This window comes from Sinocyclocheilus anshuiensis, unplaced genomic scaffold (genome assembly GCF_001515605.1).
Source record: "Sinocyclocheilus anshuiensis isolate Anshui unplaced genomic scaffold, SAMN03320099.WGS_v1.1 scaffold1803, whole genome shotgun sequence".
NCBI lineage: Eukaryota > Metazoa > Chordata > Actinopteri > Cypriniformes > Cyprinidae > Sinocyclocheilus > Sinocyclocheilus anshuiensis.
This window is the reverse complement of record NW_015548301.1, coordinates 201,919-221,643: the sequence shown is the minus strand read 5'-3', so window position 1 is coordinate 221,643 and position 19,725 is coordinate 201,919. Positions and strand designations below refer to the sequence as shown.

The following is a 19,725-nucleotide window of genomic DNA, read 5'->3' as shown; positions in this document are numbered from 1 at the left end:
AACTGGGCCAGCGAACCTGTACAGCAAAAGAACAGTGAAGAGAGAAACATTTTCAATCTATTACAACTGTATTTTATTACAATTCTATTGTGATACTATAAGTGTTTACAAGTGTGACAGAGGGTCAGATTTCACAGAAATCGTTTTAAAATAAGAACAAAACATACACATGCCATTTAAAAACAATATTTTATAATACTATTTATTAATTCATTACAATTTTACATAAATTATTTTCTATGTAGAGCTCAGTTCAAGGATGCTGCATTCAATCTCGCCTATTGTTTTAATTATTTTAATAAAGAACCAACAAAACATCTCTTAATTGTAGGGGCTATTTTAGTTGATTGGTGACAAATAAAATGGGTCAGCAGCTGGACCTAATTTTAGAAGACTATAAAAACAAATGTTGTGATTTGCAAAATAAAGATCATCAACATACTGTATCATCTATGATGCCTTCTTGCTCATATCTGACAGAGATTAAGTAAACACTGTAAGTGCCTTTTCATTCCCCTCAAATGCTTTAAATGTATCTTTTAATTTAAATAAACTATTTTATAAACATAACTTTGCTTGGTGTAGTTTGCCATCTATATAATGTTTGTTAGGTTTCAACCGTTTTCTACTGCACTTTGTATTTTTAATGTACTTCTCAATATTAAAAGATACTGGGATCCACCGCCATCTAGTGTTCAATAAACAAATGACACAAATGCAAAACACTCAGTTTATTTTTTTCTGATTCACTCAATCAAAAATGCTGCACATTACATTAGTCATGATTTAAGATCATAGAAGCATCAGTAGGTAAAAGTGATCAAGGTTTTTAAAGCCAGCTTGACTAGTCTTCCAGTATATAATTGGGATTCACCACCAGGAACGGATCCTCCTCCACGACGGGCTCATCTCCATCCTCACTGATCTTCTTAAGCCCTGTTTTAGTCAGCTCTATGATGATATGATCCTTAAAAAGAAAACATTGCAGGCATGTTACACTGCTTCAGTTCAAGTAAACGATGCATTTAAGCTGATTAAAGAGTTAAACTAACATAATGGATGAGTCTGTATAGCACTTTCTCGATGAGATTCTTCTTGGCGATGAGTTCAGCCTCAGAATCAATTTCACTCTCCATTTCCTTCAGGTACCAGTTAATGAGCTCACTTTTCTTCAGAGACGACTCCTCGTCCACTAAAAACACAAATATAGCAGGTAAAAAAAAGCAGATTGTGCATGTTTATTTCATCGTTCAGTGTATGCTCTTTATAACTTTAACTAGATCTACACAACCTGGTGCCATACACAACCATAATTCCAAAATGAACTAAGAAAATCGCCAACCAGTAAGTTGAACAGTCACTTTAAGAATTGCACAGTAAAGCATGGTTTAAATTGCTAAATAAAAAATGACAGACTGACGCTCTCATTTGTAATAAATAAATGCAAAATAATTAAAAATAACTAAATAATATTTATTAATATTTTTTATTATTATTATTTTTAAATGTATTATTCTTTTTTAATTATTAATAATAATTCATATTAAAATAAACAGCAATACAAATAAAATATAATGTAAAAAATTATGTATTAAAAAAATTAAATAAAAATGAATGGACAGACAGACATTGTTATTGTAATGGAAAAAAATCAGGGCTCACGTTGTTCCATCTTTTGCATGTGCAGCACCAGCAGGTTAGAGACCCTCTTGTACTCGGCGAATGACATTCTCAGAGCAGGTTTGGCTGCCGCTGGCTTCTCCTGCTTTTCCACCTCATCAGCGTCCATGGCCTCCCCCGGATGGCCGTTCACTTCAGCTCCATTCTGACCTTCTGTCTCTTTAGCAAACAGGTCATTCTGATCTGTGGAAGAACAACTCAAATCAGTCATTTTACGGTCATGATCTCTGATGTTTGATTTGAATGCAACCATTGCTGGTAAAGTGATACTTTTGTGACAGACTAGAGTGGCACAAAGCATTTGGACAATTAAGACACACTTAATTGCCAGTAGGCGGCATTTGCAAACAAATAAAGCTTATTTTTTTACTGTTAGAGTAGAGATGGATTATACTGAGATTTTTGACAAATTGACTCATTTCACAGAAAGGGACTAAACAGCATAAAAGCTGCCCATCTCACCATTCACACTGTTGTCATCCTGCTCCTGGTCAAAATTAATGTCGGGGGAGTCCACACGAATAATAGACTTATTTAGTAGTCTAAACGCCTCTTTCACGTGTTTGGGTTGAACCTTTCCAAAGGGAGAGGAGGAGGACACATCTCAAACTTTACATAAGCTATGTCTGGTGCATGATGAAACCGTTTTTGGGAACATCACACACCTCGTCTGAGCAGTAGAGTCTAGCCATGGCCTCAGACAGACGCAACATGCTCTCCAGCTGCCTCACTGTGATCCGCCAGGCTGATTTGGTGGTTCCACCTCCATCCCTCTGCCGCAGACGCTTGTACTGGTCCACCACGAACTCCTGAGCCTCTGAGGTGATCTACAGATGCAGGGTTATGAGGTCAATTATCATCTTTATGATATTTATAATCATTAATCATCGTTTGCTTGTCATTCCAAACCTGTATGACTTTATTCTGAATGTCTAGACAAACAAACATTGAGGTCTACAGCAAAAGGACAAGATTTCAGTGAATAGCAACTGGAATAATGTACAGCATCTTGCCTTTGGCTGAAACTGCCGGGCGAACAGTATGTATCTCTGGATTTCTTCAGTACTGTAAACTCTTTCTACCGACTCAATGTTTCTGGCATGAAGATCTACAATCCGCCGGGCGATGGCGTAGTCTGTAACCTGGCAGAAGAACAAGTAAATAAATAAATAAAGTATTTTGTTTCTCTCTTTACTTTACATATGCACACCAGCATTCAAAAGTGGAGTCAGTAAGATTTTGTAAAATGTTTTTGAAAGATGTCTCTCTGCTCACTAAGGCCAATCAAAAATACAGTAAAAACAGTAATATATTATTTCAATTTAAAATAACTGTTTTCTATCTGAATACATTTCAAAATGTAATTAATTCCTGTGATGCAAAGCTGAATTTTCAGCATCATTACACCAGTATTCAGTGTCACGTGATCCTTCAGAAATCATTAATATGCTGATTTGCTGCTCGAGAAACATTTCTTCTCATTCTCAATATTGACAACAGTCATATTTTTGTGGAAACCATGATACTTTTTTTTCAGGATTCTTTAATAAACAGAAATGTCAAAAGAACAGCATTTATTTGAAATAGAAATCTTTAGTAACATTATGAAGGTCTTTACGGTTACTTTTGAACAATTTAATGAATCTTTGCTGAATAAAGGCATTCATTTCTTTCAAAAAAAAAAATAAAAAATGACCCCAAATTTTAAGAACTGAAATGCTGAAAGATCTTACCTCATTGCATTCATCCACCAGTATGAAGAAAAGATCAAATCTGGACATGATAGGTGCCGACATGTTGATGTTCTGTTTGAGAGACTTGGCGCGGTTGTATCTGCCATCTATGGGGTTTGCAGCAGCCAGGATGGAGGTGCGAGCGTTCAGAGTGGCCTTGAACACACATACAGGTCAGACAAGGTGGATTACGGAATTAATAGACAATATTATATAAGAGAGAGACACACACCTTAACGCCCGCCTTTGTGATGGAGATGGTCTGCTGCTCCATGGCTTCATGAATGGCCACCTGGTCCTTAAGGTCCATCTTGTCAAATTCATCAATACAACAAACCCCCTACAGACATAAAATAGACATTAAATATGCTGGGCCATCATAATTCAGCGATGTTCTGGGTGGCTGCTTATAGAGCTGTAGAATTTGGGGGGGAAAAAGAAAACAATCAAATTGTGATTTTTCTGATAAAAATTGTGAATTTTAAATTGCAAATTTTAAATTTTGCAATTTTAAATTTGATTAAAAATGAATCCAGGTTTGCTGTGCTTGTTTGTAGGGCTACACAATTTGCTCAAAATTGTGATTATATATCAATATAGCTATTAAATAACACCACCACCATTAACAGTAATAGATAATATACATTATCGGCCAACATGAGGGCTCCTGCTTCAATGACGAACTCATGTGACTCCTCGTCTTTGACCACAGCAGCGGTCAGACCTGCGGCACTGCTGGCTTTACCGCTGGTGTACACCGCTCTGGGGGCGAAATCCTCCACATGCCTGAGAGAAAACACACAAATACATCCCAATCCAGCCGTCAGACACTTCAGTCATCTGTATTTTACATTTAAACTGTCAGCAAAATGTTTCTCGCGCATCTTATTTACTTGAGAAATTGGCTTTTAGATGTACTTGGATCTCCAACTATGCACACGTTGATGTCGCCACGTAAAGACGTTCCCTCCATGGTCGTCTTGGCAACACCACCAAATAACATCAGCAGAATCCCACGTTTAATTTCATCATTCCCTGAAAAACAAACATAGAAGACATAGCTTGTATATTCCACTTTATTTTCACGGTTATCTTCATTTTCAGTTGTGATAAAGAAAATCTTCTTTACTTAATACTAAATGTGCCTCAAACTCTTAATATATTTGCTCTCCACCTTATTTTTTAAATGTAAGCACATTTGCATTCATTTGTGACCCTGGAGCACAAAACCAGTCTTAAGTCGCTGGGGTATATTTGTAGCAATAGCCAAAAATACATTGTATGGGTCAAAATTATTGATTTTTCTTTTATGCCAAAAAACATTAGGACATTAAGTAAAGATCATGTTCCATAAAGATATTTTGCAAATTTCCTCCCGTAAATATATCAAAACTTAATTTTTTATTAGTAATATGCACTGCTAAGGACTTCATTTGGACAACTTTAAAGGCGATTTTCTCAATATTTAGATTTTTTTGCACCTTCAGATACCATATTTTCAAATAGTTGTATCTCGGCCAAATATTGTCCTATCCTAACAAACATACATCAATGGAAAGCATATTTATTCAGCTTTCAGATGGTGTATAAATCTCAATTTCGAAAAATTGACAATTAAGACATTTGTAATTTGAATGTGTGAAGCAATCCTAGAAACTGCAAAATGTTATTTATCATCATATTATTTGAATTACTTATCATAAATTGGTTTATAATCATCAATCATTGGTTTGTAGCAGAAACAGTTTCACTGTTTGTGCATTTGATATTTTCTTCTAGTTATTTACCTATAGATAGAAAAGGTCTTACTTCAGCATTGCAAAATATGGTGAATAGTATATCCTGTGACCAATGTACAACACTGATCATTGAGATCTGACCGTGAATGGTGGGGAAGAGACTTGTGCAGAGGTTGTGATAGAGATTCTTGTCTTGGCTCATCTCAAACACTTTCTCCCATTCCTGCACGGTCATCTGGTTCTTCACGCTCTCAGCTGTCTGATCCTCCTGACGAAGCTCCTTCCCTCCAAACTAAGAGAACGCAGAGGAACAAAATAAAAAAAAATAAAAAAACAGAGCAACAGGTTCTGAACTAATATCATGTTTTTTTTTTTTTTAATCAGTTGAAAGCAAATGGCTAGTAAATGCATAAATATTATAGATACAAAGCAATAAATATCAGTTACAGTTTGTGTTGTGACAAACGGCTCTCACCCGTGGGTTGGTTGGGGCCACATGGTTAGCCAGGAAGGCCAGTCTGTAGGAGAGTTCTCGGACACCCAAAGCCTTGAGTCCCTGAATGCCATCAGCCTCAAAGCCCTCCTTCCCAGTCACCCTGCTGCTGGTTTCTGCCCGCGTGCCTACAAAGATGAGAAGTCATATTTAAACTGTATTCAAAATGTATTTACTCACAATAGGCACGTCTGATCTTAAACAATCTTAGACAAACTCTCTCGTATTAATAGAAACACAGAACAGTACCAGCGAGCGCCATGGCGGACACATCAGGCACAACTATTAGTGTGCCGGTGAAGTCACAGCGGTCTCCTGCTTGTGCGGTTTCCACGGCCTCCGCCCTCAGAATCACCTCCACACTGCGAGGAATGGAGCCTCGCGGCAGCTCCGCCTGAGTCTCCTGGATGCGCACCTGATGAAGTCAAGAGGGTTTAAGAATCAATTACTTCTCAGATCAACATATGTGACCCTGCACCACAAAACCAGTCATAAGGGTCAATTTTTTAAAATTGAGATTTATAAATCATCTGAAAGCTGAATAAATAAGCTTTCAATTGATGTATGGTTTGTTAGGTTAGGACAATATTTGGCTGAGATACAACTATTTGAATATCTGGAATCTGAGGGTGCAAAAAAAAAACAAAACACTGAGAAAATCGTCTTTAAAGTTGTCCAAATTAAGTTCTTAGCAATGCATATTACTAATCAAAAATTAAGTTTTGATATATTTACGGGAGGAAATTTACAAAATATCTTCATGGAACATGATCTTTACTTAATATCCTAATGATTTTTGGCATAAAAGAAATCGATAATTTTGACCCATAAAATGTATTGTTGGCTATTGCTACAAATATACCCCAGCGACTTAAGACTGGTTTTGTGCTCCAGGGTCACATATTACACACCAGTCCATTTAGGAAAAAAAAAAAAATCCATGAAGATTCATAAAGCACCACTCAATATTTAGATGGTATAGCATATTAACATTTGGCAAGAAAGATAAACGTGCAAAGATAATGTGCAAATAAGGAAAGACTGTATTAAACATGCACAAATTCAATTCTTTTTTTGTTGTTGTTGCTATTTTAGGCAAATATTTCTAGTTGCTTAAATTTCAGTGCATCACTATAATGTATAGAGAGCTTTATGCAATACAGACGGTTTCAAAGCAGTTTTACAGTAATAAAAAAAGAAAATAACCGTTTTAATGTTACAAATTTCAGCTCTAAAGCAGCTTTAAAAAAAGACAATAGTGGTATTCATACTTTTAATTTCAAAATATTATCATATAAATAAAGACTCCACATATAATGTGATCAACACCTGGAAATTGTCAGATTTAATACATTTCAACCATTTAAGAAAACACTTAATACATGTAAATAAATATGCGTCCTGTCAGATAGAAATGAAAAATATTTCAATTATCAGCAGTATCATTTAGGTAAAAATGTAAAATTACACATTTGCTATAAGAGCAAAATTTCACTTAAAGGAAATAGCCACGAAAAGCTGCCTACATAAGCTTTACTTATTTGGCAAAGGTAATAAAATAATTAATAAAAAAAAAAAAATTTGGACTATCACTTTGGGTGTTTTCATAAAGTTTCTTAGCTGCAATTTAAAAAAAAAAAAAAAAGTAAAAATTGTTACAAATCACCAGTAAAATTAAGTTTCTTTGGACTATCACATTGGATGCTTTCGGAATGTTTTGTAGCTGAAATTGTTAAAAATCACCACATTCTTACTTTCTGGAAGTCAACGAAGCGGCACTTGTTGGTGTCGAGCATGAATCGGCGGCGGTTGGCACACACAGGGTTCTTGCAGATGGTCGGCTGTGTGTATTTGAACTGCTGCTCCACGTCTTTGATGACAGACTGACAGTCCAGACAGAGGAAAGTGCCGCTGACCAGCTCCGGGTGCACAGGGTGGGTTCGCACCACCTGACCGCTGATGCGTACCAGAGAGCCGATGCGGACGGTGGAGAGCTCACGGATCCTGGACAGCACAGAGCAAATGACCTTACTTGTTTCACATGCAGGTCAGTCAGTCATAACAGAAGCAATTTACATACACATGTATATTATAATATAGTCTAACATATAAAGAAATGTCAGTTAAATTATAAAGGTCAAAAAGAGGGTGCAAAATTTAAAAAGGGAGCAATTAAAAAAAAATTACAATGATAAAAATAAAATGATATTACAAGTAGGGCTGCAAAACGATTAATCGCGATTAATCAATTCAAAATATAAGTTTATGTTTACATATTATATGTGCGTGTACTGTGTATATTTATTACCTATATATAAATAAACACACATACATGTATACATTAAGGGAAAAAATCTTAATTTATATATAAAATATTAATATTTATATATAATATAAATTAGGCTATATACAAGTTTTTACATCCAAATACATACAATTATCTTTTAAAATATAGGCTATACAATATGTATTTATATATACACATACACCATACACATACAGTATGTAAACAAACTTTTATTTTGAATCGATTAATCATGATTAATCGTTTTGCAGCCCTAATTACAAGCATGATATGAGCACTTTGGAGTGGATGAACTGAAATACATACTTTTGCCTAGATGGAAAGTCTGAAAAAGCCACATAAAACTCTTTGGACGGTGGAATATTTCCATGATCTCTGGCAAAGTGGCGAACTGCTCTGCAGAGATACTGATAAACCCTGGAAAACCGTTACAGATGGCAGTGAAAATATGAAATTAAGATGAAGCTCTGTAGCAAACCGACAATTTATTCATTCACCAAATGATAAGTTTCCAATCAGACATAAACGCTCAAAAACTACCATTGTATATGATAATGAACAAAATGACAATTAAAAGCTGCTAACTTACACTTTATTTGCCAAAGGTAATACATTAACTAAACTTTTTTTGACTGTTATTTTGTATGTTTCTTAAAGTTCGGTAGTTGCAACTGGAAATTGTAGAAAAAGTCAAAATTGTAGGCTACATTCTTACTTCCAGAAAGTCAACATTAGTTTTTTTTTTGTAGGGTCGTTGAATTAAACATTTATAACGAATAGTCCTAGATAATATATCATTTCATTAAAACAAGTGAAAGTATTTTTTGTTTCATGATGCATGCATTTTTTTTGTATTTAATTACGGGTCTAATTTTAATATCAACTGTTTTTGGGACAATAAATATTATTATAAGGAGCGCAAATGAGGCAAACTTTGAGATACGCATCTTTTCTCCAGTTGTTGTGGCTGTTCACCTGTAGTACTCCTCTTGAATGGTGGTGGCGAGCTGCTGGTTGTAGTGCTCGATGTTGCTGAAGCTCACGGTCAGTGTGTTTCTCTCCGGTCTGATCAGCTCTTGCGCGTCAGACAGATATAAAGCATCGCCGGTTTTATCCTGAAACCTAATTAATCAGACCCATTTGAGAAGTGACGTTCATTTAGCACTTCGTGTAAAAGTATTGCAACCAAATGCACTCACTCTTCCAAAAACTCCAGAAATAACTTCTGACATTTCTCGGACAGTTCATCGCGCACTTGCACGCCCGCGAGCGCAGCTTCAACTCCGGGCTCCATCAGGTACACACGTCTCTCTCACACACACCCGTAAAAGTTAATGAGCCAGCCAATCATATACATGCGCCATGACGTCGACGTAATGACGTATTTGCCCACTTAAAGGGGTCATATGATGCTGCTAAAAAGAACATCCAATGTTTTGTTTGATAAATTAATCAATAAGGCATGTTAGCGAAATTATTAGGCCTAACACAAAATGAATGTAGCTATAAATGTTTAACGTAGCAATCCAAATTTTATCATCTATTGAATTAACGTTATATTAACTGTAGTGAAAAATTATTTTAATTAACCAATTAAAAACATAATTGGGTCCAACCATTCAACCTATCAAAAATATATATTTTTTATTTTAAAAAAAATTAACAGCTGCTATTGAGTTTTACAACTTAATGTGTTTTACCCTGCAACTTTTTCGATTTTATTATTTTATATATAGCACAATTTTTTGTTTATTGCAGTAAAAAAATTATAATTTTGAAACTGCATGTAACCACTGCAAGTAAAATTATAACCCTCAAAATATTAATATAGAACAGTTTATATATTTATTTTGACCTCATGAGGATGGAGCTCGACATATCAACGACCATTTGAAGTTTCAGGCTGTATTTTGTACCCTGTTCATGAAAAGTGGCTAACAGAGATGTCCTAAACATGCATGATTATATTTGAATAATCATAACATTGTCTTAAGGCTCTTTGCTTCATGTAGTGACTCCACAGCATCAGAAATACATACAGAAACCTTTAATTCTTTTATTTAACACACATTTAAAAAAAGTGAAGCACACTATACAAATGGTTTTCCAGTAGCAGGTAACAATGCAGACAACACGTCTACAGACCTGTCCAACTCGTTCGTTCCTGGGACGTGCAGCTAAAATTGCACCTTTTTCCTAAATGATTTCCTTTCTTCTCTTAAAACATCTCTGAAGCCCCTCATTGCTAAGATTTCAATGCATCTTTGTTCTTTTTTTCTTCATTTAAATGCTGATAGGCAATAACATGCTTAATGTGTAGGGTTTATTTCTGATTGGGTTTTTAAAATCGGCAATGTTTTATTTTGCGAGATTAAAGCTCGAGGTCTCCGTTTGTATGTACATTTCCAATGCAGTCTGTCCATAATGCAGGGCAGCAGTAAAGTCCGTCGCTCGCACAAATACATTCACTGACGCGCACACGCTCTCCCTCTTCTGTTAGTCCTTCTGCTTTTTAAACTCAACACAGGCCGAACATCAAGAGGAATGATATTTATTACCCGAGAGACAACTTAAAAAAAAAAAAAAGTGAGAGTGAGAGAGAGACAGACAGACAGTAAAGACGGAGCGGAGAAATGTTTAGGCCAAGTAGCTGTAGGTGTCCTTCTCTCCATCCACCCGCTCCAGATATTCCTTCTCTATGAGGATGTCAATGCACTTCTGCAAAACATAACAACCCAAAGTACATACAAGTGCTATTCTGTGCTGGTAAAACAGGGTTTCTGCAGGTTTTATGATGGTGAATTTAAGAGAAAGTCAAGAAAGTTTAATGAATAAATTGAAGGAAACAATACGTCAAAATGGCCTCTAAATATAAATGTCTAGGTTGTATTATCAATACTTGAAAGTAAAAAAAACAACAACTTCCAACCATAAATTTTACTGTACCTGCAAAAATAAGTGTTCTTCCTCAGTATTTTTGTTATTTTTCAGTACAAACGTTTCATAAATCAAGATACATTACTTGAAAAGCAAAATTACTTAAGATATAAAGTCTTGTTTTTTGAGGAATGAATCAAAATGAAGTGAGTTTATGATTAAAACGAACAAATATCGGTCAATGGGCTCAGAAAAATCAATTTAAAGAGAAAACTAGTTTTCACTGACCCTTGACAGTTATATTTTCTTGTTTTGAGCATAAGCAATTTTTTGGGGTTTCTTAGAGAACAAGACTTCATATGTTTAGTTCACATCTCAAGCAAATGTATCTTGATTTAAAGATGTTTAGATATTTGTATTGGAAAAAGAAAAATACTGAGGAAGATTTTCTTTTTTGCAGTGCATTCATCAACATTGAAGGGATAGTTCACCTAGTTCATGTTTATCTGCTTACCCCCAGGGCATCCAAGATGTAGGTGACTCAAACCGTTGCAGTCTGTCAGAGTATTTATATAATTTTTTTACCTCTGATCCACCGCTATGTCCAACTGTCCTGAGCGCATTCACAACATCCGGCACGTGACATCAAATAAATATGGTTTGGCAAAAAATTCCACGTTGTCTGATGCTATATCAAAATCGTCTTCCATTGTGATGACCTGTACTTCTAAATATCTAGATCATCGCAGTGCCAGTGAACACGTCCGCAATCTCTCTGCACTGTGTAAATAATGAGTGACGTATACGCGCGACAGATCGCTTCCGCACATGCGTCTACTATCATAGATATGTATAGATGCCCTATTCGACTGCTCCAAATACGTTGACGAGTCCGCCATTTTGGAACGTATCGCGGCCCATAGAAACAGTCACTAATGAGGCATCTACATATATATTTCTATGTCTACTATGCCAGAGCACGTACACGCATCACGCGCCGGATGTTGTGAATGCGCTCAGGACAGTTGGACATAGAGGTGGATCAGAGGTAAAAAAATTATATAAATACTGTTCAGTTTCTTGCACAGAACAGAGCTCTTTTCGTGTCTTAAGACCTCAATGCTTCGTCACGAGCCGCAGGGTTTAATTTGGTTTTGTTTGTGTATGTTTTTTTTACTCTCAAAGCCGTGGAGCCCATTTACTGCCATTATATGACTGACAGACTGCAACAGTTTGAGTTAAAAATCTCCGTTTGTGTTCTACTGAAGAAACAAAGTCACCTACATCTTGGATGCCCTGGGTGTAAGCAGATACATTTTCATTTTTGGGTGAACTATCCCTTTAAGTCCTTCAATTTGAGGAAGGGCAAATTAAGACTTTTTAAGACTCACAGAAACCCTGTAAAAACTGTTAAGCACACTAGATTTGTAGATCAGGATCAACCAACCTTGATTACAGGGACTCTGGGTTTGAACCGGGATGAGAGCTGATTCAGAACCTCGGCCAGAAGCTGCTGATGCTTCAGAACCTTCCTCATCTTCATGATTCTCACTATGGCCGCCTGCACATAGAGGAACACTTAAACATAGCAAGCTATTTCAAACACACATAACTAATACTTAGACTATTTTTTGCAATTTACTGAATGTATGTTGTTTTTTTTTTTTGGTGACAAATTAATACTTTTATTCCGCAAAAAAGAACACATTAAATTGATCAAAAGTGACAGTAAAGACATGTATAATGTTACCAAAGACTATTTCAAATAAATGCTATTATTTATTCATTAAAGTATCCAGAAAAAGTAAAATTTATCACGGTTACCACAAAAATACTAAGCAGCACAACTGTTTTTAACATAATCAGAAATGTTTCTCGATCAGCATATCAGAATGATTTCTGAAGGATCGTGTGACACTGAAGACTGGAGTAATGATGCTGAAAATTCAGCTTTGCGTCACAGGAATAAATTACATTTGAACATATATTCAAATAGAAAACAGTTGTTTTAAATTGTAATATTATTCCTCAATATTATTGTTTTTACTGGATTTTTCATCAAATACATTCAGCCTTGGTGAGAATAGGAGACTTGGACATGATACCTGAATCAGGAGTTTCCTGTCCTCTTCAATGTTTTTATGGGTCGTTTCCTGTTCCTGTTTCTGCTCTGTCTTCATTGGCACGTTAATGTTCACTCTTAGTTTTTTACTGGGGAGAAAATGCCTCAGCCATCAATATTCACAAATTAATTTGCTCTGCTACATTCTAAAGCACAAAATGGGAAAAATTAAATATAGATTCAGAACTGTTTGCAAGACGAGATGCACTCAGATGACCTACTTTTTATAGCCCAGGAAGAGCTTTATGAGGGTGTCGGGTTTAAATTCCACTTCATCCACGTTTGCGTTCTCGTCCTCTAGAAACTGCAAAGACACATACCGATGATTACAACTGAAAACAACTTCAAATACACAACTACATTAAATATTAGCCTGTGTTGAGTCAACATGAAATGGCAGTCACAGCCCATTTTGTGTCTGTAAATTGTAGTTTTTCAGAGCAAAACAAAATATAAGGAAGGTCTTCCATTGGAAAATCCAAAGAAAGTTAATTGTATTGTAAATAGTGGGGGTTCCATAGCAAAATGGAGTACGAGTGGATCAAGGAGGATTACCCAAATAACACCTAAATAGCTGTTTGGCTATTGGTTAACACTATTTATGGCCTTGATGACATCAGCAGAAAGGGAAAGTTGTTTCAGAGGTTGATTAATTATATTTAAATAAAAAATATTATGAGAAAAGAGGCTCAAATGTGTCAATTTTACTTCATAATGACTTTGCAGGAATCTTTGTTTGTTTGTTTTGATTAAGGACAAAAAATGCTTACCAGCAACTTGGATTTCAATAAAATTTGCAAAACCTGCACCAAAATGTCCTAAAATACACAAAAAAGGCTCTGTTAGTGTGCGAAATCAACATCTGACTGATATCTGGATCTTGTTTTAGCATTATTGTAGAGAGTCCTCTTTTGTTTCCTTACTATTTTGATCTGTGTGCTGTCCGTCAGCTGCTGGACTGTATAAACGTCTTCTGTGTTATACTGCAGTAGAATGGCCATCTGAAATGTAGATGCCTGTAAGGAAACACACAACAAGTCTGATTAATATTCATGCACTAATAATTGGATTATACCAATACAATTAATATCTGTTAGTGCATATTTAGCGAAATCACACAACCGTTCAAAAGTTCGCGGTCAGTAACATTCCTTTTCTGAATGAAACTAATACTTTTATTCAGCAAGGATGCGCTAAACTGATCAAAAGTGACAGTAAAGACATTTATAATGTTATAAAAGGTTTCTATTATAACATGCTATGTTCATTTATAACAATGCTGTTCTTTTGAACTTTCTATTCATCAAAGAAGCCTGATAAAATGCATCACAGTTTCTTGTCAGACCTGTAAGGTGTAGCGGTTTTTGAAGCAGTTGGTGACCAGTTCTCCTTTGGACAGATGGTACAGCCAGGTGAGCTTTCGGCCGCTGTGTCTGCTGGCATAGAAGGCTGTGAACCTTTGGTAGCTCCTCTCCAACTGTGTCCGAAAAGACAGATCATGGATTTACAAAAACCTTGGAAGGACCAAGAACAAGTGATTTGCATACAGGCCTATTTGTTTTACTACCTCAGATGGCAGAGCAAATGTGCAGGACTGCTGGAAGGGCCATGACCCCGAGCTCAACACCTGGATGCTGAAGTCCACTAAAAGCAACACAACATTTGTAAAGGACTTCAACCACAAATGACAGCAGCAAAGAAGAGCGCAGCTCATCCTTACGGTCTAAAGGCTCAGAGTTTGTGAGGTGCTTCTTGAACTGTTCGTTGAGGTCTTTACTGACGCCAATGTCCTGGAACATGCGCTGGAGTTTCGATGTGTATTCAAAGCCACACGCTTGCTGAAAATGACAAACCAAACCGTGTTAGACACAACTACTGATGACAGAACCAAAACTACAAAAAGGACAAGGGCACCACCAGGGTTGGGTGAAATAGAAAAAAAAAAATGTATAAAAAAAAATCAGTATGTATTTGTTATGAACTGTCTTTGTATGGTGCTAGCAACATCAAGGCCATGGGTTTGATTAACAGAGAATGCTGATAAACTGATCAAATGTATAATGTGATTGCAAGTGTTGTTAGGTAAAACTAAAACTATTACAAATTGTTTTCGTTAATCAAAATAATGATAAAATAAAATGAAACATATTAGATGAAAAAACGTAAACTTAAAAAAAAAAGAAAAAAAAAAAAGAAATGCTGCCTTGGCAACTAAATGAAATAAAAATGCTAAAATTACTAAAAACTAAAATAAAAAGAAATCTAAAAAGAAATATTTTTTAAAAGCTAATAAAAATGACAATACAACAAAATTACTAAAACTAAAAATATGAACATAAATTATCATTTAAAATGATCAATAAATACTATAATAGTATATAAATAATAGCAAAATAACACTGCTTTGGATAAAGGCATCTGTCAAATGCATACATGTAAAAAAGTAAAAGAGGGATTTGATAGAGAAAATACTACTGTCAGTGTCAAATAAAAGGCAAGAAGTAAAATACAATAAAAAAAATCTAGTTTAAATAAATATTCAAGACTTGTTTTTCATACAGATTCTCACTAAATGACAAGAAGAAGAAAATGAATAATGTAAATGCAGCACAAGGACTTAAGTGAACATTTCTGATCACATATGAATTGTTGAATGAAACATTGCATCCAGTGCTCATTTTAAGAACTGCAAGCTTTATGGATCATTTAAACAGAGGTTTATATTTTCCTAAGCTGTGGAAGAACTGCCGCACCTTTAGTTTGGAGATCATGCTAGCCTCTGCGTCGTCGCTGGCACTGTTCTGATGGACCAGACGCTTGGCCAGCATCTTTGCATAGAACTTCTGGAACACGTCCTTGTCCTCAATATACTTAAACACCACCATCTACAAAAAAAATCAATACAGACATTATGTTAAATCTTGCAAAAATTGCTGTGAAAGTGCAAAGTTTTGTAAAAACGCACCACTTGATTCAGAGTGTCTTCAAGTTCTGCCTCCTCTGGGTTTTTGGAGCTGAAATATCAGACAGAGCTTTGGATTCAGCACAGGGATTAAATAACACATTTACAGTGTGTGCCAACAGACAGAAAAACCTAAACACACACCTCTTCTTGAGCAGAGAGTCGCAGTATCTGGCCAGCAGTTCAGGAGATTTGCTGGAGGACTGAACCATCTTTGTAACAGCGTTATTATTGATGAAGCGCCCACAAGCCTGAACAGAGAAATGACATGTTTGAATACTTTCAATATCCAAAAGCTACCAAATCATTGTTCTAAAGATAGGGTTCATTTTTATAAGCAAAATATGCATTTATTATTCTCACTAGACATGAAAAAAAAAAAGAAATAAAATCTAAATGAAAAATGCTATCTACATGAAAAAAATAGATGTATATTACTATAATTAGAAAATTAATGTAGTGCATTAATTAATGTAGTGCAATCTTCTGCATATCAGAAACAAATTCTACCATTATAGTTTATTTTGAATTAGATTTTATTTTTAGATTTGCAGTTTTTCCGCTTTAATTTTAGTTAACGTTTTTGGAATTTTGTTGTTTTTGTCTTTTTAAAATAAACGTTAACTAAAATAAAATCTAAAAATCTTTTCAGCTAGTTGCCAAAGCAGTATTTCTCATTTTAATTAAGTTTAACTTGATGTACTAAAATAACTAAAACTAATAAAAAAAATAAAATAAACTACATAGACATGAAAAACAAAAAATGACAAACAAAAACACACAACAGAATCACAAACATTTTAACTAAACAGAAAACTTAAAAAAAAAAAAAACTGAATCAATAATAGTAAATATTAATAACTATAATAGTATATTAGTGATACTAAAATAACACTGATGGTTTGACAACTGAAAGATATTTCAGTAAATAAATGTTTATTTCAATTAATAAGTATGTTTTTTTTACTTATGCTTTTTGAGACAATAAAAAAAAAGCAGTTTGTGAGAGAAAAGGAATTAGGATACCGGCCCACAGACATGCAATAACTTTAGAGGTTAAATCAGGTTAAACAGATAATATTACTGGAACAGTTGAACTAATTCAATCTTGACTAAACAGAACTGAAAAGACGAAAAGATGGCCATACCTTGTCAAGAGCAGCCACAAAACCAGCATCATTGTTGAATGCCGACATCACCAGGGCATTGTACTTCTTGTGGACATCCAGAATTGTCTGGACGTACATTTTGGGGTCCTAAAAGCACATCACAAAATTCATAGCGGTTAAAACATGTATTGTCAGAAAGATCAGATCTAAAGCATGATGAGCTTGAAGCTAGACAGCATGATGTACAACAGACTCACATTGAGAGCAGACTCCCCACATTTCTCGATGGCTGCCAAGCCTTGATTATAAATGTGCGTTTCCAGAAGTTTCTTTAGTTCTCCCAATCCATCGGTGATCCGTGACACAAGATTGTACATGCGACCAAGATCTACACAGAGAGAAAGAATAAATCGTGGTTGAGATTTCAATGCGAAGGACTCATGTACAGATGAACAGACATTGAGATATCACTGTGGTTCACACCTTCATTCTTGTCTGCGTCCAGAAGGTTCTGGAACTCGGTGTGGAAGATCTCCAGGTGCTTCTCGATGAGAACCTGCTCACATTTCCTGGCCAGCTCATCCTGTGTGCTCTCATGAAGGTAAACCTGCACTCTCCTCTGCTCCTCCAGCAAACGCGCCTCAGCCTGCAAAACACACAGATCAACACTTCAACTTCACACTAGGATGGGGCCAAACAGGTAAACAAAATAATAAATAGTAAAATAAAAGTTGCAGACTTTTTATGACGTTAACATACACTAATAATCAAAAGTTTGGGTTCAGCAAGATTTTTAAAGGTTTTTGAAAGAGGTCTCTTATGCTCGCCAAGGCTGCATTTATATGATCGAAATACAGTAAAAACAGTGAAATATTACAATTTGAAATAACTGTTTTCTATTTGAGAACATTTTAAAATGTAATTTATTCCTGTGATGCAAAACTGAATTTTCAGCATCATTACTATTCTAATATGCTGATTTGCTGCTCAAGAAACAAGTATTAGCATTACGTTAAAACCAATTGTGAAAACAGTGATATATTTTTTTCAGGATTCCTTAATGAATAGAAAGTTAAAAAGAACAGCATTTATAAAATATATACATTTTTAAATTTTAATGTCTTTTCTGTCACTTTTGTTCAATTTAATGCATAACTGCTGAATAAAACTATCAATTACTTAAAAAATGTAAATAAATAAATATTATTTATTTGTTTTTAATCAAACCCACAATCATTTAGACCAAAGAGCCATTAAAGGCAAGCAGATATAATATGCAGTAAAAATCCAGTTAAAAATTCTCTTGATATTCTGTCCTGTTTCTTTTCAAACCAAATGATCACAATGAAGAAATAAATTTGTTAATAATTACATTTGTTATGTACTAATGTCATAAAATAATAACAGTAATATTAACCTATATAATAATTTTTATTAGTCACTTTTGTTTTTTCAAATGTTAAGCTATTTTGGCCGCACCTTCTTCATGTACTCAGTAACAGGATTCTGTTGCAGGAACTCTGTGCTTTCCCTCGTGTAAAACCGTTCGGTGTCTGCCAGGAACTGAGTCTCAAAGTATTCCTTGTAGACGGACAGAGTGGGACCTTTAGCAAAGGCATCATCCTCATTGAGACCCAACTCAACTGCGAGAGATGGAGAGGAACATTTCTGAGCAACTGCACTGTTTCTAAACGTCATGTATCAATTAGAGCCCGACAGATATATCGTTTTGCAGATATTATCGGCCGATATGAGCCTGTCGCCGATATCTCGGTATCGGCGAATATGCCGCCGATATGAACATTTTTTTACAGAACATATAATGCAGATAAAATGCTTGAAATGGTGTAATTACTTAGTTTATCCAGCAGAGCGTGCTCTATTGTTTGCTACTGGCGACCTGGACGAAACGCTTTAAAGCTTATGTCTATGGAAAACCATTGAAACTTTGAACGGCCATATCTCCATAACAGCGCGGCGAATCTGCACCAAATTCGGGGGATCCCTATGATTGAATAAGACCACCCTTGAATGCTGCTGCCTGAACAAGAGACCTCCTTACTGAAGTGAAAGTGTTGACTGGTGTTACTATCTCGCGAACGCGCTGGCGGATCTCCACCAAATTCGGGGGATAGCCCGGTTCTGTCAACACTGCACTGGCTCCCTATTAAACATCGTATAGATTTTAAAATCTTGCTTATTACTTATCTAGCCCTCTCGAGCGCCACCCTCCGCTCGTCAGTAGCCCCCCGGGATCGCTTGATCGGTCGGGGCCGAACTGCGAATTTAACCACCCGTAACTCCCGAACCCCGGGGGCTATCGACGTGGGGGTGGTCTCATTCGAAAGCGGGCCTCTATACGTACACTCGATTCACGTTCGAGAGGGTTCATCGAGCTGAAGGGATCCCCCCAATTTGGTGGAGATCTGCTGGCGCGTTCGCGAGATATTGACTCCAGTCTACACTTTCCCTTCAGTAAGGAGGTCTCTTGTTCAGGCAGCATTCACGCGTTGTCTTATTCGACCGTAAGTGCCCTGCGAAGTGAACTTCACATGATATTCTGCCATGAATCCAGTTCCAAGGGAACGTACATGTTACATTCAAAGGGCATTAAAGTGCGTGAGACGTGAATTTAAATTGTATTTATTTACAGAGGTATATTATGTCACACTGCTCTAGTAAGTTTCGTAAAGTTTTGTTAAATT

The 19,725-nt window shown here is 35.8% G+C and overlaps 2 protein-coding genes across 2 annotated transcripts in view; both read right to left on the bottom strand.

Annotated features, from left to right (window-relative positions):
* Nucleotides 1-716: 716 nt before the first annotated feature.
* On the bottom strand, nt 717-9,275 carry mcm6l (MCM6 minichromosome maintenance deficient 6, like). Its single transcript, XM_016443860.1, has 17 exons — nt 9,150-9,275; nt 8,926-9,072; nt 8,257-8,367; nt 7,400-7,649; nt 5,895-6,060; nt 5,628-5,773; nt 5,294-5,444; nt 4,307-4,448; nt 4,058-4,199; nt 3,646-3,753; nt 3,414-3,569; nt 2,694-2,822; nt 2,346-2,507; nt 2,143-2,254; nt 1,663-1,863; nt 1,053-1,192; nt 717-967 (listed from the first exon to the last, which is right to left on the bottom strand). Exons 1-17 carry the CDS (start codon nt 9,242-9,244, stop codon nt 845-847), a joined length of 2,481 nt encoding a protein of 826 aa, XP_016299346.1. The 5' UTR covers nt 9,245-9,275; the 3' UTR covers nt 717-844.
* Nucleotides 9,276-9,804: 529 nt separating this feature from the next.
* The window catches only part of LOC107656141 (cullin-1-like), a 14,666-nt gene continuing 4,745 nt past the window's right edge, over nt 9,805-19,725 (bottom strand). Inside the window, exons 7-22 of the mRNA XM_016443861.1 lie at nt 18,500-18,663; nt 17,504-17,666; nt 17,278-17,408; nt 17,060-17,167; nt 16,056-16,162; nt 15,915-15,963; nt 15,703-15,834; nt 14,670-14,787; nt 14,517-14,593; nt 14,295-14,426; nt 13,873-13,965; nt 13,720-13,767; nt 13,171-13,253; nt 12,933-13,038; nt 12,275-12,388; nt 9,805-10,668 (exon numbers count right to left, since the gene is read on the bottom strand). Coding sequence (XP_016299347.1) covers nt 10,588-10,668; nt 12,275-12,388; nt 12,933-13,038; nt 13,171-13,253; nt 13,720-13,767; nt 13,873-13,965; nt 14,295-14,426; nt 14,517-14,593; nt 14,670-14,787; nt 15,703-15,834; nt 15,915-15,963; nt 16,056-16,162; nt 17,060-17,167; nt 17,278-17,408; nt 17,504-17,666; nt 18,500-18,663 — 1,706 coding nt within the window. The 3' untranslated portion in view covers nt 9,805-10,587. The remainder of the gene's footprint in view (nt 10,669-12,274; nt 12,389-12,932; nt 13,039-13,170; nt 13,254-13,719; nt 13,768-13,872; nt 13,966-14,294; nt 14,427-14,516; nt 14,594-14,669; nt 14,788-15,702; nt 15,835-15,914; nt 15,964-16,055; nt 16,163-17,059; nt 17,168-17,277; nt 17,409-17,503; nt 17,667-18,499; nt 18,664-19,725) is intronic.

Coding starts and splice junctions, on each gene's coding strand:
- mcm6l (XM_016443860.1), bottom strand. CDS start 9,244: ATGGAGCCCGGAGTTGAAGCTGCGCTCGCGGGCGTGCAAGTGCGCGAT. Junction 8,368..8,925: donor ATTCAAGAGGAGTACTACAG/GTGAACAGCCAC, acceptor ACGGTTTTCCAG/GGTTTATCAGTATCTCTGCA. Junction 3,754..4,057: donor CCCTCATGTTGGCCGATAAT/GTATATTATCTA, acceptor TTATGTCTGTAG/GGGGTTTGTTGTATTGATGA.